The 21,453-nt window shown below is 37.3% G+C and overlaps 2 protein-coding genes and 1 pseudogene across 3 annotated transcripts in view; all 3 read right to left on the reverse strand.

Annotated features, from left to right (window-relative positions):
* The window catches only part of LOC109105473 (unconventional myosin-XVI-like), a 736,220-nt gene that overhangs the window by 205,566 nt on the left and 509,201 nt on the right, over positions 1-21,453 (reverse strand).
* On the reverse strand, positions 6,584-12,479 carry tnfsf13b (TNF superfamily member 13b). Of its 2 annotated transcripts, none has more exons than XM_019098670.2 (8): positions 11,004-12,479; positions 10,746-10,878; positions 10,404-10,652; positions 9,222-9,309; positions 8,805-8,861; positions 7,976-8,100; positions 7,725-7,875; positions 6,584-7,173 (listed from the first exon to the last, which is right to left on the reverse strand). In XM_019098670.2, exons 3-8 carry the CDS (start codon positions 10,635-10,637, stop codon positions 7,061-7,063), a joined length of 768 nt encoding a protein of 255 aa, XP_018954215.1. In that variant the 5' UTR covers positions 10,638-10,652; positions 10,746-10,878; positions 11,004-12,479; the 3' UTR covers positions 6,584-7,060. The 2 variants fall into 2 exon arrangements, with proteins under 2 accessions (XP_018954215.1, XP_018954213.1); XM_019098668.2 differs by having other exon boundaries at positions 7,725-7,890.
* Positions 14,054-15,534, reverse strand: LOC122134201 (annotated as a pseudogene).

A 21,453-nucleotide genomic window follows, 5' to 3' on the forward strand; every position in this document is an offset into this window, starting at 1 on the left:
GAGGGCAGATAAAGGAGAGAAAAAAAAAAAAACTTGGATGCTGATTTGGGGAAACAATTGGAAAGCAGGCCTGATTTTTGTGAGAGAGTGTGTATGTAAGTGAGTGTGTGAATGAGTTCATCAGTGTTTGGCCAGCCGCAGTGTGTGCACAGCTTGTTTCATTTCCTGTGGGACAAAAATGTCTCCGCCGTTCTCTCCATCACCCCATTCGCCTCCCTTCTCCTCAGAAGCACATTCACAATGGACATCAGCTTCCGCAACACACCAGCTGTTGCCATGGCAGCACACAAAGACATTTTTGGGAGGGGGGTGTTGCCCTGGCTGACACATTCAGACATGAGGCTGACCAATCACCTTACCCCCCACGCTCAATAGACCATTTGCACTGCCAGATGCTCTGTTTGTAAAGCCTTTAAAGACATTGGCTGATTGCCTGTTTGGCCTTTCACTTGGGCCCGGACTTTTTTTTGCTATCCATTATAGTTTGAACCACAGCCATCCCCAGTGCACTCTGCCCCTTTCTATTGTTTTTCTCACCATGCTTGTCAAACTGTGCAGTGACTCTGGAAATTTACAATACTAAAAATGCAGAAACACAATTGTTTTGATTTTTACATGTCTTATTTCTAATTGTAGAACTTTGTGTATCTAACACTCTAATGCATAACCTTCCCTTATGCATTAGAACTATCCCTTTAAGGGCCCTTTTGTGCCAGGACAATTTAACCTATTAACTGTGCTCAGCACTCTTTTTATAGTTTTCTCTCCCCTTTTTTCCCTTATCACATATTTTAGCAATCACCCTAAATTAGATATAATTCAAAAGCTTAAACACTAAAAATTCGTCCTGTGAAAACTGTTTTGAAATTGGACATTGCTTTACCATGGAATTGGTACTTTTTAATGAATTGGTAAAACATTTAATGAGCTCCTCCCCTTAGTGGGCAGTGTCAAATATCATATTACAAATGTATCTACAATTTTATAATCAAAACTTTTTTCTAATCTTGAAAAAACATATATTATTGGAAAGGTTAACAGAAGGTAATAGAAGTAATATTGTAAAAGAAATGTATAAATTTGTGACTGGAATGAAAAAAAAAACCTCACTGGAAGCTAATTTTTTATGATATCAACTTCAAATTTGGAACATAACTTGCATATATGTTAGATAAATGACTTTGATTTTATAGCGGTTTTAGATATTATATTTTGTAAAATATTTAAATATATTCTATTTAATAATATTATTTTTATCTGCATATATTACACAATATCTGTATTATTTCAGCTCATTCTGCTACAAAGTGGAAGCTCGTATAATTATGCATTTATGCATTTGGCAGACGCTTTTATACAAAATGATTTACATTGCATATAATATACTGTAATATAATATAATCCATTGAATTACTAATTCAATTATTAATCAATTAAAATAATACTACTACTAATTAATATTTAGTAGTAATATTAAGTTTTAATACAATAATGCTAATACAAACCCGATTCCAAAAAAGTTGGGACACTGTACAAATTGTGAATAAAAACAGAATGCAATGATGTAGAAGTTTTACATTTCAATATTTTATTCAGAATACAACATAGATGACATATCAAATGTTTTTAAACTGTGAGAAAAAAATGTATCATTTTAAGGGAAAAATAAGCTGATTTTCAAAAAGGTTGGGACAAGCCACCCGTTCCCCATGTTTACCACTGTGTGGCATCCCCTGTTCTTTTATAACAGTCTGCAAATGTCTGGGGACTGAGGAGACAAGTTGCTCAAGTTTAGGAATAGGAATGTTGTCCCATTCTTGTCTAATACAGGCTTCTAGTTGCTCAACTGTCTTAAGTCTTCTTTGTCGCATCTTCCTCTTTATGATGCACCAAATGTTGTTCTATGGGTGAAAGATCTGGACTGCAGGCTGGCCATTTCAGTACCCGGATCCTTCTTCTACGCAGCCATGATGTTGTAATTGATGCAGTATGTCTGGCATTGTCATGTTGGAAAATGCAAGGTCTTTCCTGAAAGAGACGACGTCTGGATGGGAGCATATGTTGTTCTAGAACTTGGATATACCTTTCAGCATTGATGGTGCCTTTCCAGATGTGTAAGCTGCCCATGCCACACGCACTCATGCAACCCCATACCATCAGAGATGGGCGGGCTTCTGAACTGAGCGCTGATAACAACTTGGGTTGTCCTTGTCCTCTTTACTCCAGATGACATGGCGTCCCAGTTTTCCAAAAAAGAACTTCTAATTTTGATTCGTCTGACCACAGAAACAGTTTTTCCACTTTGCCACAGTCCATTTTTAAATGAGCCTCGGCACCAGAGGAAAACGTCTGCGCTTCTGGATCATGTTTAGATATGGCTTCTTTTTTGACCTATAGAGTTTTAGCCGGCAACAGCGAATGGCACGGTGGATTGTGTTCACCGACAATGTTTTCTGGCAGTATTCCTGAGCCCATGTTGTGATTTCCATTACAGTAGCATTCCTGTATGTGATGCAGTGCCGTCTAAGGGCCCCAAGATCACGGGCATCCAGTATGGTTTTCCGGCCTTGACCCTTACGCACAGAGATTGTTCCCAGATTCTCTGAATCTTTGGATGATATTATGCACTGTAGATGATAATACTTCAAACTCTTTGCAATTTTTCTCTGAGAAAACTCCTTTCTTATATTGCTCCACTATTTTTTGCCGCAGCAGCATTGGGGGAATTGGTGATCCTCTGCCCATCTTGACTTCTGAGAGACACTGCCACTCTGAGAGGCTCTTTTTTACCCAATCATGTTGCCAATTGACCTAATAAGTTGCAAGTTGATCCTCCAGCTGTTCCTTATACTGTATGTGCATTTAACTTTTCCAGCCTCTTATTGCTACCTGTCCCAACTTTTTTGGAATGTGTAGCTCTCATGAAATCCAAAATGAGACAATATTTGGCATGACATTTCAAAAATGTCTCACTTTCAACATTTGATATGTTATCTATATTCTATTGTGAATAAAATATAAGTTTGAGATTGGTAAATTATTCCATTCCTTTTTTTACTCACAATTTGTACAGTGTCCCAACTTTTTTGGAATCGGGTTTGTATATCTATTATAAATCTATATAACATTAATATAATTGTTAAGCATTTGCATCTATATACCTGTGTACTCTGCAACACAGGATGTGGATAAAGGGATGTAAAGGTTTTTTTATTTTTTTTTATTTTTTTAAGATGTAGGCTGCTTGTGCCTTAGAAACACTGGATATAGTGATACCTTTTGATTAATACTGAGTTACTTAAAATAGTTTATCCTTAAAACTCTCAACAACCTCTCATAAAGTTCATATTTCATGTTTATACTGAATGTTTAAACAAATTTAAATATTTAAAATCTATGAGGATTAAACTGTGCAGAGGACCTTTCATAACACATACCTTATGATTAATTCATTGGCAGACTTGTAGGATAAAATACTTTGACTACATATGCATTAAAAAAAATAAAAAAAAATAAATAAAAAAAAAACCTGCCTCAAGTGAACTTGTACATGTGTTTAGGTGGATAAAATATGAATAATGCAAGTGTGGAAATGCTGGTTTCTCAATTCTTTCACTGTCATTCTCTTCTTCCCTCCCCCGGCTGACTTTTCCTACCTAGGATTTTCTGGGATGGTGCTGGGTAAGGTAAAACTATGATAAAAAAAAAAAACTCTAGAGAATGTATAAAAGTGTTTGAAAGATATGCTGGTCACAGGGAGTTTTCCTTGCAAGCTGCATGTTTTTCCTTCCTCTCCTCATGATTTCTCCACGCTCATCACACTCTTCACATGTCTCTTCTGCTTATCTTGCTTTCCATTTATCACAGTAGGAAAAACTAATGAAATATGATACAAAAAAAAAAAAGAAAAAAAGAAAAGAGTGCTGCTTTCATCCAAACTTTACTTAGAGGACTGAATTAACATGCATCTTTCATCATTACATTTGGAGTCAACAGTCTTCATTTAACTCTGCTGTAGTGGTGCATGAGATGTGATGACGATGTAAGTGTCATTCGCCACCCCACTGCAACTTGTGTTTTTAAATTAAAAATGCATTCTGTGTTATTGGCTTTTGGCCTTTTGTATTAAACTATGCATACATGATGCAGTCTTTTTTATAGTTGTTTAAGCAACATAATTAATTATAATTGGTTTATAAACATTATTTTAAACATTATGTACTTTCTTTCACAGATGCTTTTATGCTTTAAATAAATGTGCATTAGTAATATTTTGCTCTATGCGCACTCTTGTGGTCTCAGGAGAGAAGCCAAAAGCTTTTCTTCACTCTAACTGAAATTATGTATTTTAAATTTTTTAATTCGAATATAATTTGAATTTTGATAATATTTTAGTACAAACTTCAAATTTAGTTTTTCAGCCATTTTGACAGCCCTCATATATATATATATATATATATATATATATATATATATATATATATATATATATATAATATATATATATATATATATACTATATATATATATACATATATATATATACACACATATACATAGGGAGTAAAGAGACTTGGTTTGGAGTCTTAAAATGCACAGGGATCAGATGAATAGCAGGAGAGATGAACATCAAAATGATCAGCACGACAGCCTGTGAGGTTTACCACAATGACAGTCTGTTTTAAAAAGAAAAGTCATCGTTTTGAGAGCAAAATCAATAGAGCATGCTTTTAAAAACCCAAAGTCTCAGCTGAGCAATCTCCTTTTTGAAAAAGAATCAAAAGAAAAAGAGCAAGAAGCATTGCTGAACGCTGCTCATTGATCTTCATTCAGCCTCCCAATAGAGTCCAAGTGTGTTTGACTGATCTGATCTCTGAATCTCGGGTTGTTCCTTCCCTGCTGAGGAGTCAATACAATCTTAAAGTACCCATCACTTCCTCAGGCTCCCCAAGCGACATGCTTAGAGGTGTAGTCTCTCTATGGGTGAACTATTCAAGGATTTGGTTGTATTACACCAAGACTTTGCCAGACTCTATGCATGTCTCTCAACAGACCATCTAACATCTCTCTCTCTCTCTCTTCCTTAGGCTTGCTCCCTTTTTTATCAGGGGTCACCACAGTGGAGTGATCCGCACATGACCATCTAATATTTGAGTGGTCCAAATCAAAGAAAAGCATCTGCCCTGGAAAAAGCAAAGCAAGCATAACTGTGTGAAGGGCGTTATAGATTTAAATGTGATAAAAGTTCCTCAGATTCAGCAGGTGATTCTTTAAACACCATTGTTTGAAAGACACATAGGAACTGTATTTCATTTTATAACTCGAAAATAAAAGCTAAGCCAGCAGTAGTGGTCTATCTATCTATCTATCTATCTATCTATCTATCTGTCTGTCTGTCTGTCTGTCTAGACCAGGGGTCAGCAACCTTTTCGGCATGACGTGCCATTTTTTTATTTTTCTGGTTAACCACTGTGCCATATGACAAGAGCAGTGCATGTCTCTCTCTGGCTCAGTGCCAGTTAAAGCGCTAAAGCACAGTTTGAATGTGATGTCACCAAACGTTCTAAATCCCATATGTGGGACCGTACTCCCAGGGGCACGGAAAAAAAATCCCATATGTGGGACCATACCGCTCAAAGGGTTAAAACCGTTATGACATATTCTATTCTACACAGACAAAACAGTCGAAGATGTTTATGCATTTATTTATTTTGCGCATTAGTAGTAAATCAATACTTTGCAAATTCTCTTGTAAAATAAAATAATAAAAAAACAACAACAACATGGAATAAACTGTGTACAGAAAGTGAGTAAAGAACTCTCAACATTAGGCTACTAAAAAGGTCAGTTTAATCTCACAAAAACTCTGAATCTGAAATAATCGGACTACACTGCAAACAATTAATCTCTTACACTGCATCTTTGTTGTTTATGATGATTTCAGTGCTTGCATGTACACCGCTTTTATTATTATTGCAGCTTAGATGTTCAAATAGCTGCAGTACTCCAACTTTGCAACAAGGAAAAGTGCATACAGTATGCCTGCTCAGACCCTGACGTGGGGGTAAGTACTTTTCCACGTCAAAAACTGTTTTTATAAATATGAATGTTGCTGTGGATTTTAGCATATGCACACCCTGAGATCAAATCTGTGCGTACGCACATTTTATGAATGAGGCCCACTGTGTTTACATTACATGCAGAATTCAATCATCTCAAGCATAGTAAGCATAATAAAACAACCTCTGTCAATGAACAGAAAGAACTGTGTTTATGAAAGCCGTGTGAAGCACTCAACACAAAGCAAGTGCTTTCCAACGCTCTTCCACAGTGTGATGCAGTCTCCATCTGCTGGTAGAATCATGGAGGCTACGTGTTCAGTGAAAACTTTAAACATACTGATGTATGAAAGTGCACTTTCATGTTATACTGGTCAAAGTACTTTGTTAAAACCAAAGCACATGCTGGGGTGCACTTCTGCAAAAGATGTTCTGAATAATAAACCATTAAATACAGGTGTGTGTGGGGGTGCATGTTCACAACCCAACAAGAAATGGTGCTTATCATACATCTTAGAGTAAAATGTGTTATGAATAAAATGTTTATTTAAAATTTGTTCAATAAAAAATACTGAGCGGGACAAGATTTTATCCATCGGGAACTGACTGGATTGTGAAAAATGGTTGTTACATACCTGAACGAGTCAGGTGGTTAGAGATGTGAAAAACAAAGAGGCCTTCAAAGAGGGAAGTCATTTCTGAAGCATACATGGAACCATTTTGATAAAACATTATGAAGACTGATGAATCATGACATAGAGGAACTTCAATATGGTGAATAATGTCAATTTTGTGCAAGGCTGATGAAATGCCACTGAAGTGTGAACCAAAGTAGCTGGATACAAAGTAATTCGATGAAGACATTTTTAAGAATACTCCACAGCATAAAGCAACTCTTGTATTTATGAAGTCCAGGGAATGTCAATAATTATCCGTATGAATAATTATAATATAGCGTATTCAATCTCCTTCAGTGTCTGATCCGAAGTCTTTCTCCATTGTCAGGCCAGTTTTATTGCTCCTAAGAAGGTGGAATCCCCATCCAGAGAGATATTTGCATGGGTACGAGGTATCAGAAGCTCCAGTCTGTCCCCAGAATCCAACTTCACTAGGCCTGCACATCACACGCTCAGTTAAATTCATTTGTAATAACAGGTACATTTTATATTTATTCATATATGCATAGTACCTCTCTATAAAACATTTACATCACATTACTAGTATTCACATTGTATTTAAAATACACAATTTGAAAGTAAAAAGTATGTCATGTTTGGAGTTTTTGGAATATATTTGTCATGCATTTACTGGTCTTATGCTATTTCTGGACTTCCTCACTGTGTGGTAACAAATGTGGCCTCGTTTCTGTCACTGTGTGCTTGTCACAAAAGAACATGTCTGGATCATATTTAAACCCAAAACCACAAGAAAGAAATAAAAATGTAAGCAATAATATTTTTCTTAAAGAAAATGGGGCTTATTTTTGGACCACGAGGTTTCTAAATTTTTGTTAATGTAATCTGAAAAACAAAAAAAATCTATTAAAAAGTACCGATATTCTAAAATATATTAATAATAATGAAAATGCGATTTACAAGTAAAGTGTCCAGATACATTACAGTAATGAGAATTTGCCCTCTTTTGTAACACTGATAAGTAGCTCACCTCCAGTGTAGCACGTGTTGAAGTGATTGACTCGATTCATGCTCTGAATACAGCGGAACAGAACAACGTGCTGACTCTCGTCTCCTACGACGTTCTTCTTTATACGAATCACGATGTGGCCCATAGCGAACGTAGAGTCTGTGTAGTAAACCTGGGAAAAGGAGAGCTGAGCACACACTGAGCACAGTGTTGGGATGTCTCAAAGCGGCCAAAAAACTCAAGAATGTGTCATACATTGAGAATGTATATACCTGACTATAGATAAAGAAGAATCCTTCCTCTTTGATTAAAATGGTGCCCTGCTCTTCCTCCAGAGCTGTGCCACGCTTCAGTCCCACTTGCCATGGGATGGCTGTGCATATTTCCAAAGCAAACTCTGACAAAATAAATCAATAAATAAAAAGTCATTTTTGCTGTTGGGTCAGATAAAGATTTTAAATGTCTCTTCCTTTCATTACAGTCTAAACATTATGATAGAAACATAAAACAATCTGAGCTGGCATGTGCCGCTCAAACTGTTAAGATCCAACACAATATCATGGCAGTTCATAGGTATTTTATGTTTTTGCGAATTACACATTTTTGTACGATCTGCTCACACCCCAGTGACAGTTATGTTTAGAGATTGGGTAAGGACTTTATGCTCTTTTTAATTTTTATTTTATAATCAGGGACTTATTTTAACACTGGGATTTCACAGATGGATATGCAGAGTAGTAGGTGCTACATCTCTGCAGCTTTCCTCTTATTACCTCACCACTGCACATTCCTGGATGGACATCACTGACATGTTATGGATGACGTGTTGATTAATTTGTCAGTGTGGCACCACAAAGTTGCAGTAGTTCATAACATGTAACTGAAGGCCAGTTATAACAAAAGCTCTTTTTGGACTGGAAATGAAGTTTTGAGTTCTGAAAGTTACAGTGTGTTTTCATAGTCTAAATAACTACTTCATGACTCTAGCAAAAAGCAAGATCATGACTGATAAAATGGATCACTTGAATGTAATTTAACTTAAGTCTAAGCCAACTTTCATGGTATAAAAATACATTTACATGCTACAATTTTACAAAATACCTTTCTGGAAGGTTTTTTTCCTGTTGTTTGCCATCATTTGTAAACAGGGCTGGGATTCTGTGGAAAGGGAAAAAAAAAATGACTGAACGTGAATGCATTATTATTGAACATTTCTTAAAGTATTTTCTGTAAGGCAAGAATGATTATGGCAATGCAACTTCAATAATAATATTATAAGGGTTTCGCATTCAGTGACTCATAAAGCAACAGGATATGCAAATGTATAATGGTGCACTTTTGCACAATGTGCATGTTTTTTTGTTTTAATTTATTTAGTGGTTTTAATCTTACACCATCTGTGCTCCGCACCATTCCTGTCAGTATACACACACAAAAAAACCACAGCTCTTCTCAGTTAACACTTAAAAAAGAAAAGCCGAGACAAGCATCACGGAATATGCAGAAGTGTGCGCTTGCCTGCTTTGCTTGGTGTATGACCCAGGCTCCTTTTTGACAGGACAGTATGATCTGTTACGGTATCATCCATCTCAGTCTGCTGCAGATACTGTACACAGACAAACAGAAAATCCTGCTGAATATGAACAGCTCAGACATCTTCTACAAGATTATGTTTTCAAGATGGTCTGTTACTGGCACAGAACTCATAAAGATGCTCATTGTGTGTGTGTGTGTGGTAGAATATAACAGACAATTTGACCAGCATGGAAGTGCTCAAAATATATCTGCATTTAGGGACGGTCATTAGCTAAACCAGTTTAGCTTTTTTTTTTTTTTTTTTTTTTTTTTCACAATTAGTTTGAAACAAGTTTATGGGACTGGGGCTAGTTGTCATACTTTTTACTCTAGTGAATATTTCTTATGTCAGGAATATTCCTGAAAAGTCCGTTTCTATATAGGGACATGCCTTAAAGTCTTTTGACTTATTCAAAATGGGAACCTGCTATTAAACAGGCTATTTAACAACTTTTCAGCCAAACTAAAACAGTAACTGTAACACCAGGTAATTCCACCAACAATTCATTAAACAGCAAAAAAGTGCACTTAATTGATCTGGGCAATGACACTATTGCCTTCTTTTGAGCTGCTTATAGTAAAACTCAACTTGTTTCATAATTGATGATCAGAGCTGGGTAGATTACTTAAAATTGTAATACATTACTGATTACACATTATGAAACATGATGAAAACTGTAATTTATTCTGAATATTTTTAGATTAACTTTCTTTAAACATACCATTGAATGTACCATACTGATATAAAAAAGCAATGAGAAAGAAAATGTATTCATTTTTTCACCATCATAAAACGGATTAAACATTTGGTTTCCCAAACTGTGCTTAAGAACTTTAATGAATGAACTGTAATGTAACTGTAATGAACTTTACAACATTGTAATTGAACTGACTTGATCTGAATATCGACATAGTTTCATAATAGTTTCCTGTTTAGAGGACATGCGTTCTCCAACAAGCATAGGACTCTTGATTCCAAACATTACATTTACCGAGATATAATTCTTCAGACAGTTTTCCCAAGTGACAACTAATTGCTACTAATGCAGTTCCTTCAAATTCCATCCCATTTAAAGACACAACATTTTAGAAGGACATTTGATGTACATGTATTGTGGTCCAAACCTCAATTCTCTCTTTGCTCTCTTCTTCTTCCTGCTGATGGGTCCCGCTTTGCTCCTCTCTCCTGCGGACCACCTCAGCTCTCAAACCCTCCACCTCGGCCTGCAGGGCCAGCACATGGTACAGGGAGATCACAGACAGGGAAGAGGAGGTGATGGCAGCAATCACCAGCACTAGAAACAGCCAGGGCAACCTTCTCCTTTCACCCCGACCTGGACCAACATCTTCAGCAGGCATGGTGGAAACAAACTTCTAGAAAATATGGTTATTAGTGAACAAATGTAGCCTGAACAGCAAATATACAGATTGTGAAGAAGCTCTATTTCTTTAAAGATCTCAACCCACCTCAAAACATCATCCTTACAGTGAGAGGTTTCTACTCAGAAAGAAGCTTGATTGGAGTTTTTTGTTATGCCTGTTGAGTCCAATTCACCTTCAAATGGCATGAATATTCCTCTGAAGCTCTTAGCATACATTTCTTTAAGAAAAACCCTGGATCAGACTCTTACACATAACTACCCTTCCTCTTCAAGCTGATATTTGTTGATGCGGTATAAAGGAAAACTCCTAAATCAAACTTAGTACAAAAGCAACTGTACTCACCATAAATGTCCTGTCTGCAACAGTTCTCCAGCTAACAGTCTGGTTTTTTTTGCCCCTTTCCTGCCGAGCTGTCCACACCCACTGTATTTAACACTGCACTGCAACCGAAAGTTGCTTTGTCACCACTTGCTTTGTGGCTGTTCCTACAAACTGCGTCAAATGTGCAAAAATAAATAGCAGATAAATGAAAATGTCAGACATGGACTTGCTGACCATAAATAAATAGCACCTAAGAAAGTATATAAATAACAGTGACAAGCAAAATGAAAGCTATTCTTGGTATAAAATCAAACATAAACAACAACAACAACAACAAAAAACATCAGTTTCGTTCTCTTTAAAGTGGAGTTTCCACCGTGAAATCCAGAAACAGGAACCAGCGGCTTCAAAGTACAAATAGACTCAAGTTATCAGAAGGGTTTGATTTCTTTATTGCATGTCACCACACAGAAAATAGAAAGTGTGATTCAACTGTATGTACATGAACAAATGATTTGAGTAGAAAACCCAGAGCTCAAAGCACAGATGTCGAAAGAATAAGAAAACCCTCCTTGCACACTCAGAACTGAATCTTTCTGCTCTGCTATTTACTGTAAAGAGCAAATATAAAACATGAGCAGCACTTTATATTATATATTCAGTTTATGAACAAGATGAAAAGAGATTTCAACATACAAACTAGCCCCAGAGAATGGCCAGAACATGCCAATGGTGTGTTAGTCAAATCTAGTAAACTCTTTAGTAGTATTTTCATTATTTTATCATATTTCAGCATCTTTGTTTCAAGGTTTATACTCAACCACACAGACATTCAATAAGGTATCATGGCACGTCACTTTGAGTTCAACTAAAAGTCACATTGCAAATAATTTTCATTTGAAATTATTTCCTATAAGGTTTAGAGGCAGTTCTTATGAATTAGGCCTATACGATCAATAATGACCATTAGGAATATTTATTTTAAAATAAACTGATGTACAAAAGTATCTCATGTATTGAAGCCATCCAAAAGCTGACGTCTTGGGAACTTTTTTCTCTTGCATTGGCTGGTTCCACTTCTTACTCAATTACAACTGTCCTGTTTTACTACATAACTAATAACCATAAATAATACTAGATATAACTGAAGACATCTAGAGCTCAGCTGTGCTACTATACAATCTCGTAAGCACCCTTGAAAACGATGGGCCCCAAAAGAGCCAATGAAATCCCAAAAGGTGGACTTTGGAAGCCTGACATAACCTCTGGTTTGAAGATAGCAATATTTGCATGCAAACTGACATAGAATCACTCTGCCTTGAAATCTGTCATCTTTAAATTCACAGGCAGTTTTCACGCATTACAACAGACGTGAGCGTAAAAGTGCATCAGAGCTAAACGAAATGTGCTGAGCATCTAAAGCATGCAATAATAACAGACTTGGATGTTCATTGATCCAACACTACATAATGGGCCAGGTTTGCAAAGTCCACCATTCACTTTTTAATGGGTGCTTGACAGTCAACCATCAATGTGAGACTACAGAAACACAAAACCTCATGTCCTTCCCCCTGATTCGATACATTAAATAGTTGAGAAAAAATGATAATTTTGCCAGCATTTACTCTTCCAAACTGGTATGATGTTCTGCCTTCTGTGGAACACAAATGAAGACATTTCAAAGAAGGTGCTGGCTGCTCTTCAACTACAATGAATGAGGACAGAATCTTTCAAGATGACTTCCGGTCTACATTCCAAGTCTCCCATAGACATATAATAGCATTCTATAGGAAATAGACTGAAATTGTATTTGTTCTTCACTGAATCATCATGAGTTCAAGTCATATGGCCAACTTTTAAGAGTCCTTTTGAAGAAGCTTGAGTCTTCTAACTGCAACTGCATGGAAAAGAGTGACTAATGTGTTCTTCAAAATGTCTCCTTTTTGTTCCACTGAGAAAAAAAAAAAATCATGCAGGTATGGAAAGACATAAATTGTGAGTAAATGATGGCAATTTTCATTTTTTTGTTAATTAATTCTTAGATTGTTGTGAATGTTTCCACTTTTTAAAGGAAAATGCAAGAAAATGGATGAGACACAGTGCAATAGTCACCAATGGGCAGGTTTTTCAACATGATCCAAACAAAACAGGTCATTGGTAAAGATCTGCTGTTAAGCACTTAACCTTATTAAAAGAAAGGAAAGACCTTATTTACAAGTTGTGCAAATGGACTGTGCTTGGAACACTGTCAAGCAGCTGCTATGTGCGATTTCACTCTAACTTTCAGAAGATCACTAAGCCTGAGAGCGAGAGTAAACATACTTTAGGCTTGTTGTGTTGGTATTTTCCTACAGTGCTCACAGTGAACTGTAGCCCACTTGAAAATCAGTATAGAAATCTATACTTGTCACACACAGCTCCATATGCAAATCCAAAAAACCATGGGATCAAACCACAATGAGCCGATTTTCCTGAGCGGATTTTTAAACCTTCCGGTAAAAAAGAAGGCAGTGTGATAAGATAAAGCTCCAACACACTTACAGCCAGGTACAGAAGACTGAATGCATGAAATGCCATAGACAAAGATGAGTGAACTAGGATCAGTTGCCCCCTGGTCCATTTAACTGTATTCACTGGAATTTAACAGGAAAAAAAAATTATTTTAATGAGCCCTAAAAACTATTTCATAAAAAAAAAAAAAGAAAAAAAAAAAAAAAAAAATATAATATATATATATATATGTGTGAATATATACTAAATATAAACAAAATAAATAAGAATATAGCTTTTCAGTTTGTTTAGTAGTTTGTTAGAATTGTTTAGTTAAGTAGTCTTAGGAGTTTTTGAAGTAGTAGTTTGTCATTCATGAGTAAAATAAAATCAGTGGTTAACAATACATACAGTCATACTTCAAACGTGATTTTAAAGCATTTTTTGTTTTTTAAATGTGTAAGTAACTCTCAAGTTATTTTATTAGCAACTTTAAGCTTGCTGTTACCAACTTTTTTTTATGTATGAAATATAGGCTAAGCGGTAGAACAAATGTGACAGTCTCAAATCGGTATGTTAATCACAGACATTATGATGTTACTCATGAATTTTAAACCACTACTCTAAAACAGCATAAACTGAACTGTTCAAGCTCAGAAAGTAGTTCTGACCATTGTGATTAGGCAAATAACCATTTCCAATTGCGTTTGCAGGTGGTAGGGATTTAAGTATACTTCTGAGGGCAAAAATTGTCAGCAAATAAAGAAAAGGACTGAGAGGGCATTAAATTCTTGAGGCAGATGCATTCATACTTAATATAAAATATTCTGAAGTCTTAAAAAATTCAGCCTTCTCTATTAAATAAATGAAATTGTAACTAATGAATTCTTGGTGTGTGTGATCAAGGGAAAGAAAGAGCTTATGAAATTTGGAAAAAGAGAAATAATAATAAAAAGAGAGAATAAATTGTACATTCTATTTGAGAGGGTCCAGATTTACAGCAGTCAATAGTAGTTACTGTTCTAGATTATGGTGACGTTGGTCGTCCCCTGGGCCGTCTCTTCTCGGGCATGGTTTTTAAGAAGCTCCTTCATAAACTGCTCTAGGGCGGCAAAATAACCCTGGCACTGCCAAGTGTCATTGTGCGTACCCTCAGGAAAGATGCCGAGGCGTTTAGTCCGAGACGGTGACAGCTCGTACAGCTGTTTCATCATCATCCCGGAGGGATGAGTTGGTCTGATAAGCCCGAAATGAAGAGATGGCATATGGCCACAGTGCAACATGTCTATAGGAGAGAAACTTGTTCTTGTAGCACCAGAGCGGTAGGTAACGCATGGGGAAGAAAGAGAACAGCGTGGCCGCCATGTGCGGGATGCTCAGGAAAGTGTTCTCCACCATGATGGCGGCCACTCGATGTGGGTTGCACGATGCCAGACGGATGGCCACCGCGCCACCCAATGAGCGGCCGAACAGAACCACCTTGGTCTTGTCGATGTCTGGCCGGGTCATGACGTAATCCAAGGTGGCCTCAGCATCCTGGTACAGTCCCTCTTCGCTAGGTTCTCCTTCGCTCCTTTCCATAGCCTCTGTAGTCCACCAGCACCACGTTGGACTTCAGATTGACCCAGCATGAGCAACCGCGCGTTCGGGACGCGGTTGGCCAATGTTCCCCGCATTGCCATGGAAATATAAAATGGTGGGAGCAGAGGTGGGGTTTTCACCGGTGTAACGGAGCAAGATGAGGTTGAGTCGCACGCCGTCTTTGGTGCGGATGTACAACGTTCTCGTGGGGGGATTCCCGTTGGCATTGGAAGTAAGAGCGACTGCGAGGATGAGGGCTGGTCGGGAAAGTAGAGCAGCACGTCCTGGAACTTGTACAGGATGCCGGCCACAGAGGCCAGGATGAGTCCCAGCAAGATGAAGCCTCCATACAGGTGGAAGGTCAGAATGAGGGCCAGCAGGGAGACACGGCAGATTCCCCAGGACCAGGCGCACATGGTCAGCAAACACGCCTCCAATGCCCCCCATAACCTCCATGGTTTCTCCATGACAACTGGGATGTCAAGAGAGTCTCCAAACTCACTGCAGACGTAATCTGGGGAAACACAGAAGGCAGGTTTGTAGGGTGGGATGTATTATTATATTTAACTATAGTACATTAATTTTTTGCATTTTTTAAACTGTATTACAACAAAGATATGCGTCAGTGGCAAATAGTTTCTTCCTATATTCCCCCTACTTATGGTAAGACATGGTGGGCCAAATCAATGGTCCCATAACAGGCCAACTTTGACCTCAAGATGAGAAGAATTTCACAAGTTCACAAGTCAATGTGCACTGCCAGTCACAATGTATTTCACTTCCATCAGCGAGAAGAAATTAATTTAGTAGAATTTAAATTTATTCATTGGGAATTGATTGGATTATGAAATGTGGGCATCACCATAATGGAGCCAGACTGAGTATGAATTAGGCTACTCAGCTAAAACTAAACTTAAACAGCTATTTGGCTGTTGGATAGCATTATCCAATTCCCTGTAATGCTGCTCGTTTCCACCGAGCAGTACAGTCAGTACAGTACAGCACGCAATTATGTCCATTGTCAAAGTTGAATGTACCAAGAAATATGGAACCGTACCACTTTTTGGTACCCTTCCGTTGGGGTACCTAGCACAACAAAGGGTACCAAAAGGGTGGAGCTAAACGTCACTGCAAGACCATTGATTGGTAGACTAGAATCATCACTTTTTTCCTGATACAAGGGGATAAATCTTCTCCTTCACTACTCGTTCTGCTTTGCTGTCCTTGGTGTTGGGCTTATTTACATCAGAGTGCGCGCAAACACACACACAAAAAAAAATATAACTGTATTTATAATTTTATCTTTTCACACAGACAATAACCGTTTCTCAATATGCATTCTTTTCTGTTATTGTGGACTTGTGGAAATGTCTTGGCTCAAAACCCGCATAATTTTCTAAATATTACTGTGATGGTGTCATAACAGTGAAAATTTGCTATGCCGATTTCGAGCTTCCAGGCTCAGTGCGTAATGTATCCGCCTAAAGCAGCCTTAGCGTCGGCTAGTTTTCTTCGACATTTGCCGCTGGCCTGATGTCTCTGTAGTGATTAAAACATGAGACACAATTGGTTTTGGGTATATTTTAAACAGGCATTCAATGGTCATCTATTATTTGTTCCTGATCATATCATTTTGTCTGAGCACAAAATTAATGTTTAACTTTATATATTTATTTTGAACTTTACCCGTAGAACCAGCGTTGACTCTGTAGCATACGTTTGACTGAATTGTTTTTGCTTTTGTCTTTATTTCCTCTTATATAAAAGCTTGCCAATGATTCTTTACTGGAATCCCAGGCTTGGTGTGTCCCAGTGTTTATAATGAGGCCATGTCGGCATTTAAGGCTATATGGAGACTTGCCATCGATGCTACTCTGTTATTTCATTTGTTTATTCAGCTTTGTTTTGAGTTATCAAGTGTTTAAATTAATTATTATTTTTTTGTACGTGTATTATGTTACTGCAGTCACGCAGTTTCTTTTAACAACCTAATCCTTTTCCTTTTCATCATTCGTGATTTATTAATTGTTCTTTTTCTATTGTTGGTTGGAGGAAAATTGTTTTTTTTTGCTTCCTCTATGTTTTTGCCATGGAATTGGCATCCCAATGGTAACTAGGAAATAGAGAAGCTTTAGTCTGGATCCAACCCCACTCAACGAACACCCAAAAAAAAGAAAAAGAGATGATCACGCCAACCCCTCAGAGGACCTCAGATGATGCCAACCCCTCAAGCAACATACAAAAATATGCTGTGTGATTTGGGGAAAATATTTAATTGCTTCGTTTTGTTTTGTTTTATGGTGGGACTTATGTTGCCCTTGCCATTCCCTATATATTAGTGCTAAAGAGCACTACAGGTGGTTCATCACGTGATCATAGGGGTAACTTCATCAGACTGTGTAGTAACTGATTACATGTAATCTAGATTACGTAATCAGATTCCAAAAATTAAGTACTTGTAATTACAGTAAGTTATAGAGATGCACCGATCAACCAGCCTAGAACCGGAATTTGCTGATTTTCCTCATGATTGGCCTGGACCATTGACCAGCCGGTCAGTCTGCCGATTCCGAGCCAGTCCGTTTTGATGTCACACTTACGCTCACATCCACATGTAAACATGTTGTTTCGAGGGAGAATGATTCTGATTATAATTACATTCAGTGTAAAATGTCGACTGATAATGTATTGATGTCCGTGCCAGATGATGGCTCGCGCAGGCCTGATAGAGTGTGTGAGAGAGACTCGTGCTAAAATCAAAACAACATGAGTGCAACAGCACACAGAATGTTATAGATGCATACTATGGTAGAAAAAAAAACAAATAAATGTATAATTAGAATAGAATTTAGGTAAGCAATAGGAATGCAACAATTCACTCAACTCACGATTCGATTTGATTTCACGATTTTATTTTTTAAACAAAATTAGATTTAAGATCATTTATAAATTAAATGTGTCCTTTTATTATTGCTTGGACAAAATGCTGCACATTTTCTTTTGAAATTGAAATATAACTAGAATAATATACTAATATAGCACCTTGCATGTCATGCTCTTTTGTTAGTTTTGATTGCTTCTCTTTGTCCTCATTTGTAAGTGTCGCTTTGGATAAAAGGGTCTGCTAAATATTGATTTAAAATGTAAATATAATGTCAATGTACAAATAACAAAACTAAATCGATATTTTAAAACTAGCTCCAAATCAAATTAACCTAACACAAATAAACACATAAATCTCTTCATATAAACAAAATTAGGCGTTGTCTGTGCTTTTTCCCATTTAAAATTAGAGGCAACTACTGCATTTAAATCATGATCCAAACAAAGATGCTGCATACATGCAACATGAACAGCTTTTAATCTAAATTAGATTGTATAATTTAGAATTTTGGTGAAGCAAAAACAGGCATGGTAAAAAAAAGACCATTTATAAACATAGTGGGGCAAATGACATCTGTTTTGTTATACAGCAACTCATTTTAACGTTAATTGTTATTTCTAACTACTCTCACCTCTTTCCAGTCACAGAGCGCTTTCCATTTTGAAGTTTGTTTAAGTGGAGAGAACATCTGTACTTTAGTCCAGATTGGGGGAATTGTAATGTTTATAATTTTATTTTATTATGTAAATAATTTTTTGCATTGAAAAAAAAGTATAAAAAAAAAGTATAGATTTGTTGTTTGTATATGCTGTCAATTATAGTTCTTGGAAAGAGATCGAAACGGCAGGTCCACACTTACAAAAAAAAAAATATAAACGGAAATCGTAATTGGCCAAGAAAATTGTAAATGACACTTTAAAATGCTCATAAAATCAGATTACAGTTTACTTTTTTATAGATTAAAAGATTACATATTATTCCCACAATGGCAGTCCCTAATTACTTTTTTTCCTCTTTCAAAATTTTAATTTCTAAAAATCGTCACTAGCGTCAAACTATTTTTCTTGGACTTTATTCACCTTGCTTCTGAATTTGAGGCGGGGGGGCATCTCTCAAGCTATTAGACCATATATGAAACCAAATAATTATACAAGTTACAGGTGATGTATAAGCTGAAACACTATGTCTTCTTCATCATATCCAGTGACCTTCTGGAAGTCTGGACCCTAGGTACTGGGCGAATATGTCAAAAATATCTTCTTATCGATAATCACCTTTAAAAATATCGCGATAGCCCGATAATATCGTCCTACCTAAGCCCCACCTCCACCACGCCCACCCACCCCACCAAGACAACATTTCCCCTCCTGTTCTTATCAAATTTGTGTTTGAAATGAATTTCGCTTGGTGAGGAGAACTGTTGAGGAAAAATAATAGATCCCAATTTTAAGTTCATCACATTCTGGTGGTACCGCACTGAGATGTCTTGGGCTTAAATGACTTAAAATTACTTTAGTGTTTAAACTGACAAGACTTAAAACACGCGAGAATGAAAAACTTTCTTGAGAAAGCAGCACTGGCCTGATCGTTAAGTTTTGGGGGGCTAAGGTGACAGATGGGGGGTTGAAACCCACCTAAAAAGGGTTTAGAACCGCCCCTGGTATAGCGTGAAACATAAATATATAACTAGTTTACCTGATTCAGTGCGATGGCTGAGCGTGTTTCTGAGATAACAACATGACAATCCCGTTTGGTTTGGATTTCCGACACGACTACCGGAAATCATCTCACACTGTCGCCAGTACGTGTGACTGATACTCTAGCCAACTCTGTCACTGTGTCGACTAGCAGTGGGGAGTCAGATTCCCCTAGTGGATGGCTAAAGACTTGCTAACTCCTATTCATAATCCTCAAGGGAATATCTGAATTAACTGATGCCTCGCGCCCCCTTTACAGTGCTGGCCACGCCCACGTTGAAAACCCCTGCTCCTAAAGCCACAAAAAGCTCCCCTAAATGCGTAAGCCTAATCTAGATTATGTTACTACCAACAGCTTCATCATGCCATCTGAAATCTGACATTTGTAAGTAATATACCATCTCTGGTACCTTTACAGCACTTTTGTCAACTGGTGCTCATGTAGAACACATACAAGGAAGCCTATTTCTCCTCCTCAGATCTTACTAGTATGTTACTCCACTCAGCATCATGTTTGCAATCAGTACAACCCCAAAAGCTGTTTTGTGCAAAAAGGTCAAAAGTCGTGTGTTTTTGTGTTTTTTTTTTTTTTTTTGAGGTCCCTCCACATCCTTCCCTTCCTCCTCTTGTGTGTGGTCTGGAATATTTCTTTGTAGTCCTTGTGGGACAACACAGTTTGAGAGAGCCACATTATCTTCAGGAACCCTACACAGTATCCCTTTAAATGGTTCTCCTTTTTAACTAAAGACTATAGAACGTTGAAGACACTTGATAATAGAGGTTATCAGAGGTACTGAAGTTGAGTAACTGAGATATTTTTATGTAAAAAAACCACAAAAAAAATCTATATAATTCCTAATATATGATTAACCACTTTGTACATTTTCAATCAGCTTGACTATTTTCCCATAAGACCACTTCTTGTAAGTGTGCGCAACGATCCAACCAGGCACCATCCACCACCAAAAAACCAGCTAGAATTATTTGTTTTATAATATTAGTCTTACGGATTTTTCTCTCCTCACATCTGTAAGTATTTAATTCCACCCTGGATTATCCACAAAACAGGGATTAAACACACTGGTCCGCGTAATATAAACATTTTCGTCCGTAAACTATATAGTAACATCACCCGCCCCTTTCCTTGAATATAAAATTACTTATCGTTGATATAGGATTTTGGTTACTTTTCACATCCCAACCCCCCCACCCAGCCCTACAATGACCCTTTACTGAAATACCATGGTTATTACCCTCTGATACCATCACTGCACCGCAAAGTACTTTTTGCAGAAGCAGATGAGGTGCACTATACACAATCGTGGAGTCATCTAAACACACAGAGATAAATTATTTAAGGTACTGTAGACTTCCTGTGATGACACACCACACAGTGCTGTCGTGGAGCCTCCGTCAGGTGTTCAGGGACCAAGCTTCAGTCTTGACCACCAATCAGTTACACCTGGAATGGCAGATGAGGATCAGTATCTCACGCACTCATCTATACTGCACACAGAAACATTTAGAATCAACAAATCGAGCTGTTTTACCATACATCACCATTCCTTTCGCCATGCAGTGCTATGAAACAGAAGCTGTACCACGATCTGACCCCAATATCAAATCATACTGGAAAACACTGCCAGCAGATCCGCACTAAACCCCGCGCATTTTTTCTTTTTTTTTTTTTTTATTCAGCTGTTAACATAGTGAGAGAGAAAACACCCTGAAGCCCAAACCCAGCTGACACGAATCAGAAACGCACCGCTGACAGATTGATGTTGGACAGCAGGCTTTTCCCTTTGGACCTGTCATGTAC

Source organism: Cyprinus carpio, chromosome B9 (genome assembly GCF_018340385.1).
Source record: "Cyprinus carpio isolate SPL01 chromosome B9, ASM1834038v1, whole genome shotgun sequence".
Lineage (NCBI taxonomy): Eukaryota > Metazoa > Chordata > Actinopteri > Cypriniformes > Cyprinidae > Cyprinus > Cyprinus carpio.

Coding starts and splice junctions, on each gene's coding strand:
- tnfsf13b (XM_019098668.2), bottom strand. CDS start 10,637: ATGCCTGCTGAAGATGTTGGTCCAGGTCGGGGTGAAAGGAGAAGGTTG. Junction 9,310..10,403: donor AGAGCAAAGAGAGAATTGAG/GTTTGGACCACA, acceptor GTCTGTGTACAG/TATCTGCAGCAGACTGAGAT. Junction 8,101..8,804: donor GAAAAAAACCTTCCAGAAAG/GTATTTTGTAAA, acceptor TTATTTTGTCAG/AGTTTGCTTTGGAAATATGC.